This window comes from Cebus imitator, unplaced genomic scaffold (assembly GCF_001604975.1).
Source record: "Cebus imitator isolate Cc_AM_T3 unplaced genomic scaffold, Cebus_imitator-1.0 Scaffold191, whole genome shotgun sequence".
Taxonomy (NCBI): Eukaryota; Metazoa; Chordata; class Mammalia; order Primates; family Cebidae; genus Cebus; species Cebus imitator.
Window position 1 is genome coordinate 1413933 of NW_016107506.1, and position 14180 is coordinate 1428112.

General features: G+C 43.2%; 1 protein-coding gene and 1 pseudogene across 1 annotated transcript; both read right to left on the reverse strand.

Moving 5' to 3' along the window:
* Window positions 1–5234: 5234 nt before the first annotated feature.
* On the reverse strand, window positions 5235–7064 carry CRYGC (crystallin gamma C). Its single transcript, XM_017546714.2, has 3 exons — window positions 6927–7064; window positions 6587–6829; window positions 5235–5574 (listed from the first exon to the last, which is right to left on the reverse strand). The coding sequence occupies exons 1-3, from the start codon at window positions 6933–6935 to the stop codon at window positions 5302–5304; spliced, it is 525 nt and encodes a 174-aa protein (XP_017402203.2). The 5' UTR covers window positions 6936–7064; the 3' UTR covers window positions 5235–5301.
* Window positions 7065–13188: 6124 nt separating this feature from the next.
* Window positions 13189–14180, reverse strand: part of LOC108316697 — a 2913-nt pseudogene continuing 1921 nt past the window's right edge.

A 14180-nucleotide genomic window follows, 5' to 3' on the forward strand; every position in this document is an offset into this window, starting at 1 on the left:
AAAAAAAAAAAAAAAAGAGAAAGAGTAAAATAGTGGTTACTAGAGGTTAGGAAGGGTAGCGGGTTGGTTAATGAATATAAAAACACACTTTGATAGGAAAAAAAAAAAACAAAGAAAAAAAGGAAGAAAAAAATACAGTTGGATAGAAGGAATTAGTTCTAGTATTGGACAGTATAATAGGGAAATTATAATTTATTGTACATTTGAAAACAGCTGGAAGGGAAGAACTGTAATGTTCCCAACAAAAAGAAAAGATAAATCTTTGAGGTGATTACCCTGCTTTGATCATTATACGTTGTATATGTGTAATGTACACTGTATATTTTGTATACATGTATCAAAATATCACATGTGGCCCAAAAGTATGTACAACTATGATATATCAATAAAAATACAAAAAATTAAATAATCGTTATTTTGCTGAATTGTTTTTGAGTCCAGGCTTCTGTGGGGGGAGTGTGGATGTAGACACAGTAAAATATGAGAAGGAACCAGGATGCAGAGAGTCCGGAGAGCATGGGCAGAGTGGTTCAGGGAAACCTCAAGGAGCATGATGGGGATGTCTGTGTGAACCACTGCCTCTGTTGACATGCAGTTGCAGCTGAAATTTCAGGTGCATTCGGAAGACCAGAGCAAGGGACTTTGGGCTTGACTTTTCCATTGACCAGGAAGAGAGAAGGCTTTATTTCAGCCTGGGGCTGAAAAAACAGAAAGTGCTATTTCCTATATACTTCATTTATAAAATTTCTCATCCTTAAAGGATTTAATGTGCATCTCAAGCACTTTTAGTAAAAGAAACAGGAAGTTTTGTAGTTCTGGGTTTAAATTTCCCTCCAAAGAAATAGCCATATTTTTGCCTTCAAGATCGTGTTCTTCATTAATACAGCTTTTGTTATAAAACTGTCATCTCTAATTGTGTCACATGATATTTTCATTTTAAATGAGCTACTATTTTGCTTTTTTGAGATGGAGTCTTGCTCTGATGCCCTGCTGGAGTGCAGTGGTGTGATCTCGGCTCACTGCAACCTTTGCCTTCCAGGTTCAGGCGGTTCTCCTGCCTCAGCCTCTCTAGTAGCTGGGACTACAGGCAGACATCACCACACCTGGCTAAGTTTTTTATTTTTAGGAGAGATGGGGTTTTACCATGTTGGCTAGGATGGTCTCGATCTCTTGACCTCATGATCTGCCTGCCTCAGCCTCCCAAAGTGCTGGGATTACAGGTGTGAGCCACCGTGCCCGGCCAAGCTACTACTTTTCAAGCACCTTCATCCTTGTCTGCCACCACCATAATTAGCTAACATTAATCTTGATTGTTCCCAGAATCCTTCACTAAAGATACGCAATTTACCAGTAAAGGCTCAAAACTGACTGTATCAGTGACAGGAACCTAGTTCCCTAACACTTCCCTTTTGAAATTCTAAAGAAGAAAAAGGTTATTTCATGATGGATTGCAAGCTGACTGTCATTTTTGTATGAGAGAAAGAAGGAAAATAAGTCATTTACAAAATGCATGGATTATTTTTAGACTGCCATTTATACCAGCTATACAAATTTATTGATATTGACTGTATGTAGCAAAACCCTAACTTGAGCTGGTCTCTTTCACCCCTAAAAACCGAGACAGAGATTGGGAGATTCACATATCCTATATCCCAAGACCAGTGGGCTGGAGAAAGGAACAAAGAAGTAGAAAGGCAGGAGGCGGAGGGAGTGGGAAGGAGGGCCAGATGGAGGCAGGAGGTGCAGGTGGCAGAGAACCTGGGACTACCCCTGGGTTTTTTCCCTGTGACTACCTTCTTGACTGCCTGTGCCCCAGCCAAAGAACCAAAGTCAGGAAGTAGCTGCTCCTGTAATGCCACCCTTCATCTGCTGTCTGTTGTGGCAAGAACAGATGGGTTTCCATTCACAGGAAACTGTGTATTCTGTGGAGATGCTGTTCCAAAGCAGAAAAAAAAAAGTTGCAGAAAGGTAAGATGTGTAAGGAAGTGTTGGATGTGTAGTGTACCTCATGCCAGGAAAACACTTTTTCTTCCAAAACGTTAAACATATACTGTAAGAAATATGTAAAAGTATTTGATAAACAAAAGAGATTAAATATATATTATTTAGTGCTTGGTAAGTACTTAAATTTAAAAAGTGATTATATCTTATTTAGTATTAATATTTAGTTTCTTTCCTTCCTCCCTCCCTCCATCCCTCCCTCTCTCTTTCTCTTTCTTTCTTTCTTTTTCTTTCAACGGAGTCCTGCTCTGTCGCCCAAGCTGGAGTGCAGTGGTGCGACCTTGCTCACTGCAACCTCCACCTCTCCAGTTCAAACAATTCTCTGCCTCGGCCTCCTGAGTAGCTGGGATTACAGGTGCCCGCCACCATGCCCGGCTAATTTTTGTATTTTTAGTAGAGACAGGGTTTCACCATCTTGGCCAGGCTGGTGGTGAACACCTGACCTCGTGATCCACTCACCTCAGCCTCCCAAAGTGCTGGGATTACAGGTGTGAGCCACTGCACCCAGCCAATATTTAGTATTCTTTCTATGTGGAGCTCTGCAGTGGTAGAGAAATACCTTTTTTGTTTGTTTGTTTTGATTGTTTTCTACATCTCCATTGCTACATATAGCAGGCACATGGTAGGTGCTCAAAGATTGGTAAGCATTCTAACTCAAGGAAGTTAAGTCTCTAGTACCTAATAACTGGAGGCTATTGAAGTAGAAACTAAATCTGTGGGTGGATGTGGTGTCTCACATCTGTAATCCCAGCACTTTCAGAGGCTGATGTGGGAGGATCACTTGATCCCAGGAGTTCAAGACCAGGCCTGGCAGCACAGTGAGACCCCCTTTCTACAAAAAATGAAAAAATTAGCCAGGCATGGTGGTGCATACCTGTAGTCCCAGCTTCTTAGGAGGCTGAGGTGGGAGGGTCACTTGAGCCTGGGAGGTCAAGGCTGCAGTGAGCTGTGTTTGTGCCACTGCCCTCCATCCTGGGCAAGATAGAGTGTCTGTGTCTCAAAAAATAAATAAATAAAATAAAATAAACTTGCACTATGAGCCGGTAGTCTCACTTCTAGGTCACTATCTTTTTAAAATTATGGCACATCAAGATTACGAATATGTGCAATGTTATGATTTGCAGCATTGTTGGTAAAAGCGATATTGGAAAAGCCCAATCACCTAAGTGGACGCATGGTGAAATGGTCTAGGGGACCTCCAAACAATAGGATGCAATTCAACCATTTAACAGAATAAGGTGCTGGCCTAGACATAGGTCCATATTATAATGCATTTTAAAATCAAATTGCAGATGACTATGTATAGCATCATCCCGTTTTTGTAAAGAAAAGAAGCATGTGCTTTTTGAGAGAGCTATGTAAATAAGGAGAAAACCCCAGAAGGGTGCCCACCAACTGTAAACAAGAGCAATGAGGGGCATCAGAAGGACTCCCCTCAACTTCTTTGTAGAATTTCTACAGTAGTAAGATTATGGGAGGCTTTTACTTTGAAGGGAGAATTTTAAGTTAAAATAAATTAATTCTCTACTGATGAAAAGACTTGGCTGGATGCAGTGGCTCATCCCTGTAATCCCGGCACTTTGGGAGGCCAAGGTGGGTAGACCACAAGGTCAGGAGTTTGAGGCCAGCCTGATCAACATGGTGAAACCCCATCTCTACTAAAAATACAAAAAACAAACAAACAAACAAAAACTAGCTGGGCATGGTGACACATGCCTGCAATCCCAGCTACTCGGGAGGCTGAGGCAAGAGAATCATTTGAACCAGGGAGTCAGAGGTTGCAGTGAGCCAAGATTGTGCCACAGCACTCCAGCCTGGCTACAGAGTGAGACTCTGTCTCTAAACAAACAAATAAATAAATAATAAAAAAAGACTTGCAATTCTTTTTTTTTCCCTTTTTCTTTTTTTACTTTTTAGGGCTTTGCTTATAAGCAAGTAGATTTTAGTTTAATCAAAGGCTGCAAAAATTATGGCATTCTTTAATCACCTTTAAATTTGAGCCTTTTTGTAGGTAAAGGACTTATTTATTTATTTTAACTTTCATTTTAGATTCAGGGGCACACATCCAGGTTTGTAATACAGGCAAATTAATATACAGGTAAATTGTAATAAAGGTAAATTGTGTGTTGTAGGGGTTTGGTGTCCAGATTATTTTATCACCCAGGTGATAAGCATAGTACCTGACAGGTAGTTTTTTGATCCTCTTCAACCTCCCAACTTCCACCCTCAAATAGGCCCCAGCGTCTCTTGTTTTTTCTTTGTGTCCACATGTACTCAAAGTTTAGCTCCTACTTACAAGCGAGAACATGAGGTATTTTGTTTTCTGTTCCTGTGTTCATTTGCTTAGGATAATGGCCTCCAGCTCCACCTATGTTGCTCGAAAGAACAGGATCTCATTCTTTTTTATGACTGCATATTATTCCACCGTGCATATGTACCACTTTGTAAAATCCAGCCTACCATCGATGGACATTTAGGTTGATTCCATGTGTTTGCTGTTGTGAATAGTGCTGTGATGAACATATCATGCATATGCCTTTATGACAGAATGATGTTTTTTGTAGTTACAGAGCTTTTTATGTTTGGGGTGCACTATACCATGCAAGTCTATTTAAAAGATGGATGTGTCTCCTTATTAATTTATTTGCAATAGCTGGACACCCTGTATTGATGTGCAGTTTCTGTAATTGACACAGCATTTGGGCCAGGGGTAGTATGGACCAAGAGTTACAGTCCTGGACAGGAGCCATTTTCAAACAAAGACGAATGGTCTTTGACTTTGTTCAAAGGTACAGCAATGACCGGGTGGCCCTGGCATTAGTTGTAAAGTACTGTGCCTGAAAGTAACAAAACTGCAATCCTTTATGTAGCCTAATCAGACTGCTGGCCAAGTTAAGTTTGCTCTCACCACTCACCTGACTTTACCTTTTGTCTGACCCATGTTTTGGGTCAGAAGGAAACTTCTGAACTCTTGTTCCTCAAGGTGCTTAGTTGAATGCCTCCCTTCTCGCCAGCCAGCCTCCCCCAGGTCTCTGGCATTGCCCTGTCTTTTGTTTCTCAGGCAGGCTACACCCTGCTTCCACCCCAAGTTCCGAGTCTTGTTCAAACTCACTCTACCTTGAAGCCCTTCTCCAACAGACCCCACTTTCATCCCCATTCACTACTTAACTTTTAACAAGGAGCATTTAAAGGTGAACTGATTTGTACAGTGAAAGAAAGACAGAAGTCAGCAATTGCCAACAATGCAGACTAAATACTTTATTGGGTTCCAAAATGGGAAATCAGGAGTGTTAAGCTATTTTAGTATAAATCCACCACTCTCCGCAAAGAGCCTGCCTTAGCATCCATGGCCCCCCAGTCCTGGCACCGCCTGTACTCTTGGGGCCTCAGCAGGAACTGCCGCCCCCGGTAGTTGGGCAGCTCGTAGAGGACCCAGCAGCCCTCCAGCACGTGGAGGGAACGGATCTCGCTGAGGTGGAAGCGGTCCTGGATGCTGGGGCAGTCCTCACTCAGCTCCATCATGAGGCCTTTGTGGTCTTCCCTCTCGTACAGCCGCAGCCTGTGGGAACCTGTCTACTCGGTCCACAGAAAGAAGGATGGAAAAAAGCAAATGAGTCTCTTTTAGAATTTGTTCAACCAAAGAACGGATGAACTTGGTAGGTTGGGGCATGGAATTGTCCATGTAACATTTAGACAATGTAAAACGTAGAAGATTGCTGTGATGCTGTGCGTGGATCTATCTTCTGCTAGCACTTAAATACTGGCATGCTCATTTTCTATTTGACCTGCACTTTGGACCTGAAATTCATTCTTATTCAGGAGCCGGAATTTTTAAGAGGTTCAAACTCTGAGTTAGAAACCATCAAGAATTCAAATATCTTGATTCCTAATTACCTGTGTTAATTAAAACTACATTTGGGAGGGGAAAATAGACATAATTTATTTTGACTAGCATTCTTTTGGTAAGAGTATTATCTCTCAAATTTATAAACATATAAATTTACCACTAAAGTAAAATTTTAAGAATCTTGTACGTGTAAAGTTAATTTAAATAGTCATTTGGAAAGAGAATTTAACGGATTTTCCAAATTAAGAAAAATTACCTTTTCCAAAGTGAGACAAAAACTTTGGCTAGCCTATATTAACAATACAGTTGTGAAGGTTTACTTACTAGTCCACAGTGGAACCTATGGAATTCATTCATCAGAAATTCCTTTACTGTAGGCAAAATAATTTTTTTATTATTTTGCCTATAGTAAAAATAGGCAAAAAATACCGTCTTTGTATGCCCAACCAGCTTCCCGTTTGCAAGTTTTGTTTTATATCCCATTATGATATTACATTTGTTACAGGCCACTTTTGACTGATCGGTAGCAAAAATTTAAAGGAAAACAGATCCTTCCTCTAAGTGGGTTCTTCCTTATATTCTCTGCTGTTTTTGTGCGTGTTCTCTATCTGGTTTCTGCAGGTGTCTAATGTCCTTCTAACCGTTAGGTGTTTTTAAATGCAAACCTCCCTCCCTCTAACCCACACTGACAATGCAATGCGGACACTCCGCAGCAGGATCGAAATCTAGAAAACTCACTTGGGGGATGAGACAACAGGAGCGGATTGAGTCGCTGAGGCCCATCCATTGCTGGTAGTCAGGATACTCCCCGCGCCGCAGCAAGTATTGCTGACCTTGGTAGTTGGGGCGCTCATAAAGCATCCAGCAGCCGCTCTCCACCCGGATGGAGTTGCAGCGGCTCAAATAGGTCTGCAGGTTGGGGCAGTCGGTGGTGCACTCGTAGCTGCGGCCCTGGAAGGCCCTGTCTTCAAAGAAGGTGATCTGCAAAGGAAGAATCATTCCGAGTTACATCATTTGCTCCTAACAGGTATAATATAAAGGCAGTTTTTTTCATTTTATTTAATTGTGTTCTGCTCACCTTCCCCATGGCTGGTGGAGTCGGATGATGCGAGCTCAGTGCAATGGGGCCGCAGAGTTCAGTGTGATGGTGTCTGTGGCCGCGCAGCCAGTCTATATAGCAGGGTGGCTGCTGCGTTGGCAAGAACAACACAAAAGGGGCCCTCGGCAACAAGGGGAGTTTATGCATCCCTTTAACATGCTGCATTCACTGGAAATGATTGTAGATTGTGACCTTGTTCTCTGGCATATTCTAACGCTGTCCTGTGCGTTACTGCTCTGTGTTGCTTTTATTTGGATTCCTAGTGTTTTCTAAATGTATCTGCGCATCAGTCTGCACTTTCGACCTGAAATTCGTGGCTCTCCCTATGTGATTCAGTTATTCTTTGTGAATTTTCTGGGAAAGATCTATGCCATTGTAGAATTTCTCCAGGATTCCAGAGAGATTGTTGAGGTAGAACGCCACAAGCACTGACTCATTTCGCTGGATGGCAGAGACTGCTCTGTCTTACATTTTTGTCTTTAAACAATTTTCCAGTCCAGTGCAGGACATAAATCTAGATTCTTATCTTGGCTAGTTTTGACTTTGTTAACCCAGTGCTTTAAGACAGCTCTTAACTTTGCCTTTCATGGGTGCATGTCACGTAACCAGAAATCAGGCCCTGGTAGTGAATTTGTAATAACACTCAAGGGAAAGGTTTCTGTGGTCACTGCGCCCAAGACTGAGAAGTACCGTATACTGCTTTATAGATCGCTTTCCCTTTTTCAAGCTTGCGGGAGGTCATAAAGCTTCACAGGCAAGAGTGTGAGCTTTGGACTCAGGCCATCTGTACTCAGAAGGCCCACTGATTAGCTGCATGGCAAATGGCATAACCACTCAGAGCTTGAGTTATCTCGTGGACTATAGTCTGGTTAATGAGAAAAAAAAAAAGTGAGAAAAAAGAGCAGCCTCTGACTGCTCTTGGATGCTGCCTGACACTCACAGTGAGGACATGTTATGCCTCTATTAGACATAAATAGTCTCACAGCATAACAACTTCAGACAAGACTACTCCGAGACCATGATGAAATGAGATAAAGTAAAGCCACTTCTTAACTTTGTCTAAGCGCAGACCAAAACAAAGTCAATCCCAAGCCCCCACTCTCTCAGCCAAAATTATTAACTGCTACTTCTTTATGAATTACGGGTTTATCCGTGTTCTAGTCTCCCCTCCCTATGGGTAAGATTTCTTGGGATATCTAATCACAAAATTAATCCTGCTTTCTGCTAACATCTAATCCAGAGTGAATCCCAGCTTTTTTAGCTCCTTCCTGAAATCACACAACTAAAGTGCAAATCCTATAACAATTTCTTTCTAAGCCCTCTTACTGAGACATTCCACACTTCCCCAAGGAGAATGTTCTCCCTTGCTGTAACAAGTAATAAATCCAACTTGTTTAAAGACAAGTGTATCCCTGGTGGTCTTTGGCTAAAGGATATTGACATGAATAAGTGGGATTATGTGTATAAGGCATTTGGTACATGCTTGGCGCAAACCAACATTGAATAACTGTTGTTTTTAGTAATCGAGTGACATTATTAAGGGTGACTTCAACCTGTTTATCTCTCTCAAAGATATTTAATCCTCTCAAAGATTCCTGAAAAAATTTATCCTATATGAAGTCATTTTCTGATTAATGAAAAATCAAGCTTGGAAGGGACTGTAGAAATCTTCAGGTGGTTTTCAAAGTCTAGAGTGCATGAGAATCACCTTGCTTGTTAAAAATGCAAATTATCCTCTCGACCTTTTGGCCAAATCCTGCATCATTAGATCAGGAGAAGACCTCAGATCAGATGTTTTTATTTTTTATTTTATTTCTTTATTTATTTGTGTTTTAAGATGGAGTCTCTCTCTGTTACCCAGGCTGGAGTGCAGTGGCTCGATCTCAGCTCACTGCAAACTCCATCTCCCGGGTTCAAGCGATTCTCCTGCCTCTCAGCTTCTCTAGTAGCTGAGATTACAGGCGCATGCCACTATGCCCAGCTAATATTTGTATTTTTAGTAGAGATGGGGTTTTGCTATGTTGGCCAGACTGGTCTCAAACTCCTGGCCTCAAATGTTCCATCAGCCGTGGCCTCCCAAAGTGCTGGGATTACAGGCTTGAGCCACCATGCCCAGCCCAGAACCTGTATTTTTAATAAGCACCAAATAGTTCTTGGGCCAAAACACTAATGTTGTTTATCCCTTCATGTTTTGATAAGGAAATCATATGCTTTAGCCATCCCCAGGTAATGCCTTATTAGGAATTGTACTAACATTCTCTTTATTTTATTTATTTATTTATTTTGAGACAGAGTTCTGCTCTGTTGCCTAGGCTAGAGTGCAGTGATGCAATCTTAGCTCACTGCAATCTCTGCCTCCCATACTCAAGCTCAAGCTCCCACTTCAGCCTCTTGAGTAGCTGGGACTACAGGTGCACGCCACCATGCCCAGCTAATTTTTTGTATTTTCTTTGTGTAGAGGCAAGGTCTCACTATGTTGCCCAGTCTGGTCTTGATCTCCTGGGCTTAAGCAATCCTTTTGTTTTGGCCTCCCAAAGTGCTGTGATTACAGGTGTGAGTCACTGTGTCCTGCCTAACATTCTCTTTAAACCTGAAGGCAGATGTGATCTCTGCTTTGTAGCACTCTTTCTTCTTCCATAAAGTTTCATATGTACATAATGAGAGAATCAGAGCAGAGATACCAGCACTTAAATTAGAGCACTGGTAAGAAGACAGAAAAGCAATAAAGGAACCAGAAAATGTATATCACAGAACGTTGCTCTTGTTCCAGAATGGCATAGTCTTGTATTTCTCTGACCTTTTTTCAAATCTTTCTCCTTTTCTTCTCTGCTCCGACCACCAGCCCCCCAAACCCCTGCCATTGTAGCTGCCTTACATAGGGTCTCAGCACATCTCAGCTGGACTTTCAACAGCCTCCTGACTGTCCAGCCTTGTCTTCATCCAAACTGCACTCAGTCAGATGCTGGAGTGATGAGAATCAAAACACAGCAAGTCATGCTGTTCATTTGCTTGAAATATTTCATGGACTCCCACTGTCCCCAGGATCCAATATTGATTCCTTAGCATGGCATCCCCGACTTGGCCTCCTCTGTCTGTCCCCACACTTTCTGTTCGATCACGCCGAACCGCTTGTCATTTCCCAAACGCACAACGTTATTTCATGTTGTTCTTGGTTTTCAACATATTGATCCTTCTCTCTGAGACACCAGTTTATTTTTCAACCAGGGAAGTTTCACCCTATCTTCAACTCAACTCAAGCATCAGTTTCTCTGTAAAAGATTTTCCTGAATACTTCCTAATCTTCTGGGCTGAATTAAATACTGCCTCCGTAGCTCCTCATGCTCATACCTCTCCAATGGTAACTATCACTTCTCTAATTATTTTGTTTAGACATCAGTTTCTCAAAATAGATGGGAGAGCCCCATAAAGGCAGGGACTATTCCATCTTTATTTTTATGTTCTCCCTAATTGGCATAGTGGACTGGCACATAAAGGTTACTCAATAAATGCCTTGGGTGAAGGATGTGTGAATGTTATTCCTAGTGTGAAATTTATTGTTATAATGGTCTGTGGAGCCTATTTCAAATGCTCAGTATACATAGGCATAACACGCTCACATCAAAGTTCAGGATGGGCAACTTTTGGTGTGTAGGAGACGCAAGCATCCTGCATTTGATTGATTTAATGGGGCTTTAAAGAAAAATAGAGGCCGGGCACAGTGACTCATGCCTATAATCCCAGCACTTTGGGAGGCCAAGGTGGGTGGACCACAAGGGCAAGAGGTGGAGATCATCCTGGTCAACATGGTGAAACCACCTCTCTACTAAAAATACAAAAATTAGCCAGGTGTGGTGGCACACGCTTGTAGTCCCAGCTGCTTGGGAGGCTGAGTCAGAAGAATCACTTGAATCGGGAGGTGAAGGTTGCAGTGAGCTGAGATTGTGCCACTGCACTCCAGCCTGGTGACAGAGCAAGACTCTGTCTCAAAAANCCTCGGCCTCTCAACTTGTTGAGATTACAGGCGTGAGCCACCACGCCTGGCCTATTCTTTCACTTCTTAAGTTTTTTTGTGAAAAACTAAGATACAAACACACACGAGTCTAGGCATACACAGGGTGAGGATCATCAGCATCACTGTCTTCCATTTCTACATCTTGTTCCATTGAAAGATCTTCATGGGCAAAAAAACCACACATGGAGCTGTCACCTATGATAATGATATTTCTTCTGTAATACCTCCTGAAGGGCCTGCCTGAGGCTATTTACAGTCAACTATTCTTTTTTAATATAAGTAGAAGGAGAATACTCTAAAGTGACAATAAAACATACAGTAAGCCAGGCGTGGTGGCTCACACCTATAATCTCAGCACTTTGGGAGGCCGAGGCAGGCGGATTACCTGAGGTCAGGAGTCTGAGACCAGCCTGGCCAACATGGTGAGCTCTTGTCTCTATTAAACCTGTCTCAATTAAAAATACAAAATTAGCTGAGCATGGTGGTGTGCACCTGTAATCCCAGCTACCCAGGAGGCTGAGGCAGGAGAATCACTTGAACCCGGAAGGTGGAGGTTGTAGTGAGCTGAGATCATGCCATTGAGCTCCAGCCTGGGCAACAAGAGCAAAACTCCATCTCAAAAAAAAAAAAAAAAAAAAAAAAAGAAATGGAGTCTTGCCATGTTGCCCAGGCTGGTCTCTAACTCCTGAGCTCAAATGATCCTCCAGCCTTGGCCTCCCAAAGTGTTGGGATTACAGGTGTGAGCCACCCCACCCAACCATAATGGGCCTTTATGACAGTGGAGATAATAAACAAAAGGGAAAAATCGGGAATGCTGTGTTGTGATCTAAGTCCTCCCACTCCTTAGTAATTCTAATTTTTATTTCTTTAGAGATGAGAAATTAATGTTACAATAGCGGTAGCCAATTCTAGAGTTTGCTGGTGTCTGAGGTCCAGCCAGCAGTTGATTTTACCACCCACCTTCCTGCTTCTCAGCAATGAATATTTGATGATATCATATGTAGTCATGCATCTCTTTTTTAATATACAATTGAAATTTTGATTTAAAAAATGAGAAAAATTAATACCCTTGCAAATAAAAAGGCAATTCTACAAATTAATATAAAATTCACTGGGGAATTCTAAAGCAAAGGCAGAGTTCCCTGGAGAACCTGGGAAAGGCATCACGCTGGAGTTTTCCTGGGAGCCTGTGTTGTGCAACGCGTCAGCAGCCCTTCAGCAAGCTCATTGCCCAGGTTCTGAGAAGTCTACCTCAATAGGAAATTACAGAAAACTCTGCCCTCACCCCAGGGAACTGGTCCCTTAATGCTTCTAGAAGAATTGAGATGAGCTTGTCCAATCTACTATCTAGTCAGTCTTCCTACTTGCCGGCTGCCAGGTTCACAAGTAGAAAGCAGAGGAACAAGCGGGGGCAGAGACAGGAAGCTGGTTTTCCCCGAGGCCTCATGTGGTCACCTTACAACAAACACTGCAAGGCTTTATTAGCTAAAATGTCAACTTACACACAGATCAGGTGCCCGCCCTGAGCCTCTCTGGGCCTTTCTGCCCCACCCCATTACCTTATCAGTGAGTCTGAGGTTGAACGCAAACACTCCTGGAGCAGATCTGCTAGAAGCAAAGTGAAAACCACGAGGGTTTAAAATGTCAGGTCTCCATATGCAAGCCTGGAAACAGAAAGTCTGAAGTCCTGCCTGCCTTAGCTAATAGTCTCCCACCCCCAGCCTGCGTTCGCCATTGTCCCTGATTGCCCAGCAGAGCTTCCCTGGACAAGCCTCTCACCCCATCCTGCCATCTGAACTGTTCTTATGATAAATGTGGATACCTCTCCCCCTACCCCCTCCCCCGCCATCTTAACTGTTCTTATGATAATGTGAATGCTCCTTTCCCCATCCTGTCATCTTAGCTGTTCTTCCGCCTTACCCAACCTGCCATTGTAACTGAGCTTGTGGTCATGTATACTGCTTGCCCCTACCCCCCAGCACTATAACTGATCTTGCTCTGTAACACCCCCGCCTCCCAAAATTACCCCAACCTATAAAGCCAATTTCCACCCTTACTCCCTTTGTCTGTCCTTTCTCTGATTCAGCCTGCTTGCACCCAAGCGAGAAACAAAATGGCCTTGTCGCCCACACAAAGCCTGTTTGGAAGATCTTTTTATTAAATACATTTAATATTCGGTACTATTGGATGCGAATAACAAAGTATGGTATATGCTGGCACCAGCCTAAGGTGGCATTCGCCACACATACCCCCCTTCAGAAGGCTGCGCCTCCTGTATTTCAGGGGTGAGGACTGTTGTAACCCAATCAATGAAGTCTCTGCTCTAACTGGCCATGAGGGCCATTGTCTTCTGACACAGCCTGGCTAGGAGCCCACCGTCTGCAGAAGGTTGACTCCTCTGCTGCTTCCATACCAGTGTAGCCAATTTCCTTGACAAACTCCACTTTATCAGTTATTCTGCCATTTGGAAAGTTTTACACACTTGGAAGATGTTGCCAATGACATCTTCTGGCGAGTAGCCTAGATACCATAGGTGAGCAGGAATCTTGTAGGTTTCTTTGACGTTGGCATTCACCCAATACTTGATCATCTCCTTCACGAGCAAGGGATGGGGCTCATCCCAGACGCTGAACACATTCTCACTGTAACTGAAGCCAGATCCCGGAAGACGGACTGCAATTTTTCTGTGCCTGTTTCATATCTCCCTGGGCCATGAAGATGATGGCCTTTAGGCCATAGTCAGTGTATAGCACTGTACCCTTCTCTCTAGCATTCATCAGCCTGGCACTGGTCTGGGCGTCGGTCAGCTTTGTGTAGCAGAAGACTGTGCACTGTGATCCAGTGGGCTCTGACAGAGCGGGGAAGGTAGTGAGGCTTCCTTCAGAGGCTGGCATCACCCTATTAGCTCTTTGATTACGAGGATGCAGCTGCATAATCCACACAGCCCAGCCATGCTGGTGGCGCCACTCTTCTTGGGCAGCAGGTGCTTAAGAGAAATGTGGGCTGGGTGCGGTGGCTCAAGCCTGTAATCCCAGCACTTTGGGAGGCCGAGGCGGGTGGATCATGAGGTCAAGAGATCGAGACCATCCTGGTCAACATGGTGAAAACTCGTCTCTACTAAAAATACAAAACATTAGCTGGGCATGGTGGCACGTGCCTGTAATCTCAGCTACTTGGGAGGCTGAGGCAGGAGAATTGCCTGAACCCAGGAGGCGGAGGTT

Coding starts and splice junctions, on each gene's coding strand:
- CRYGC (XM_017546714.2), bottom strand. Junction 5,575..6,586: donor CCTGTTGTCTCATCCCCCAA/GTGAGTTTTCTA, acceptor TGGACCGAGTAG/ACAGGTTCCCACAGGCTGCG.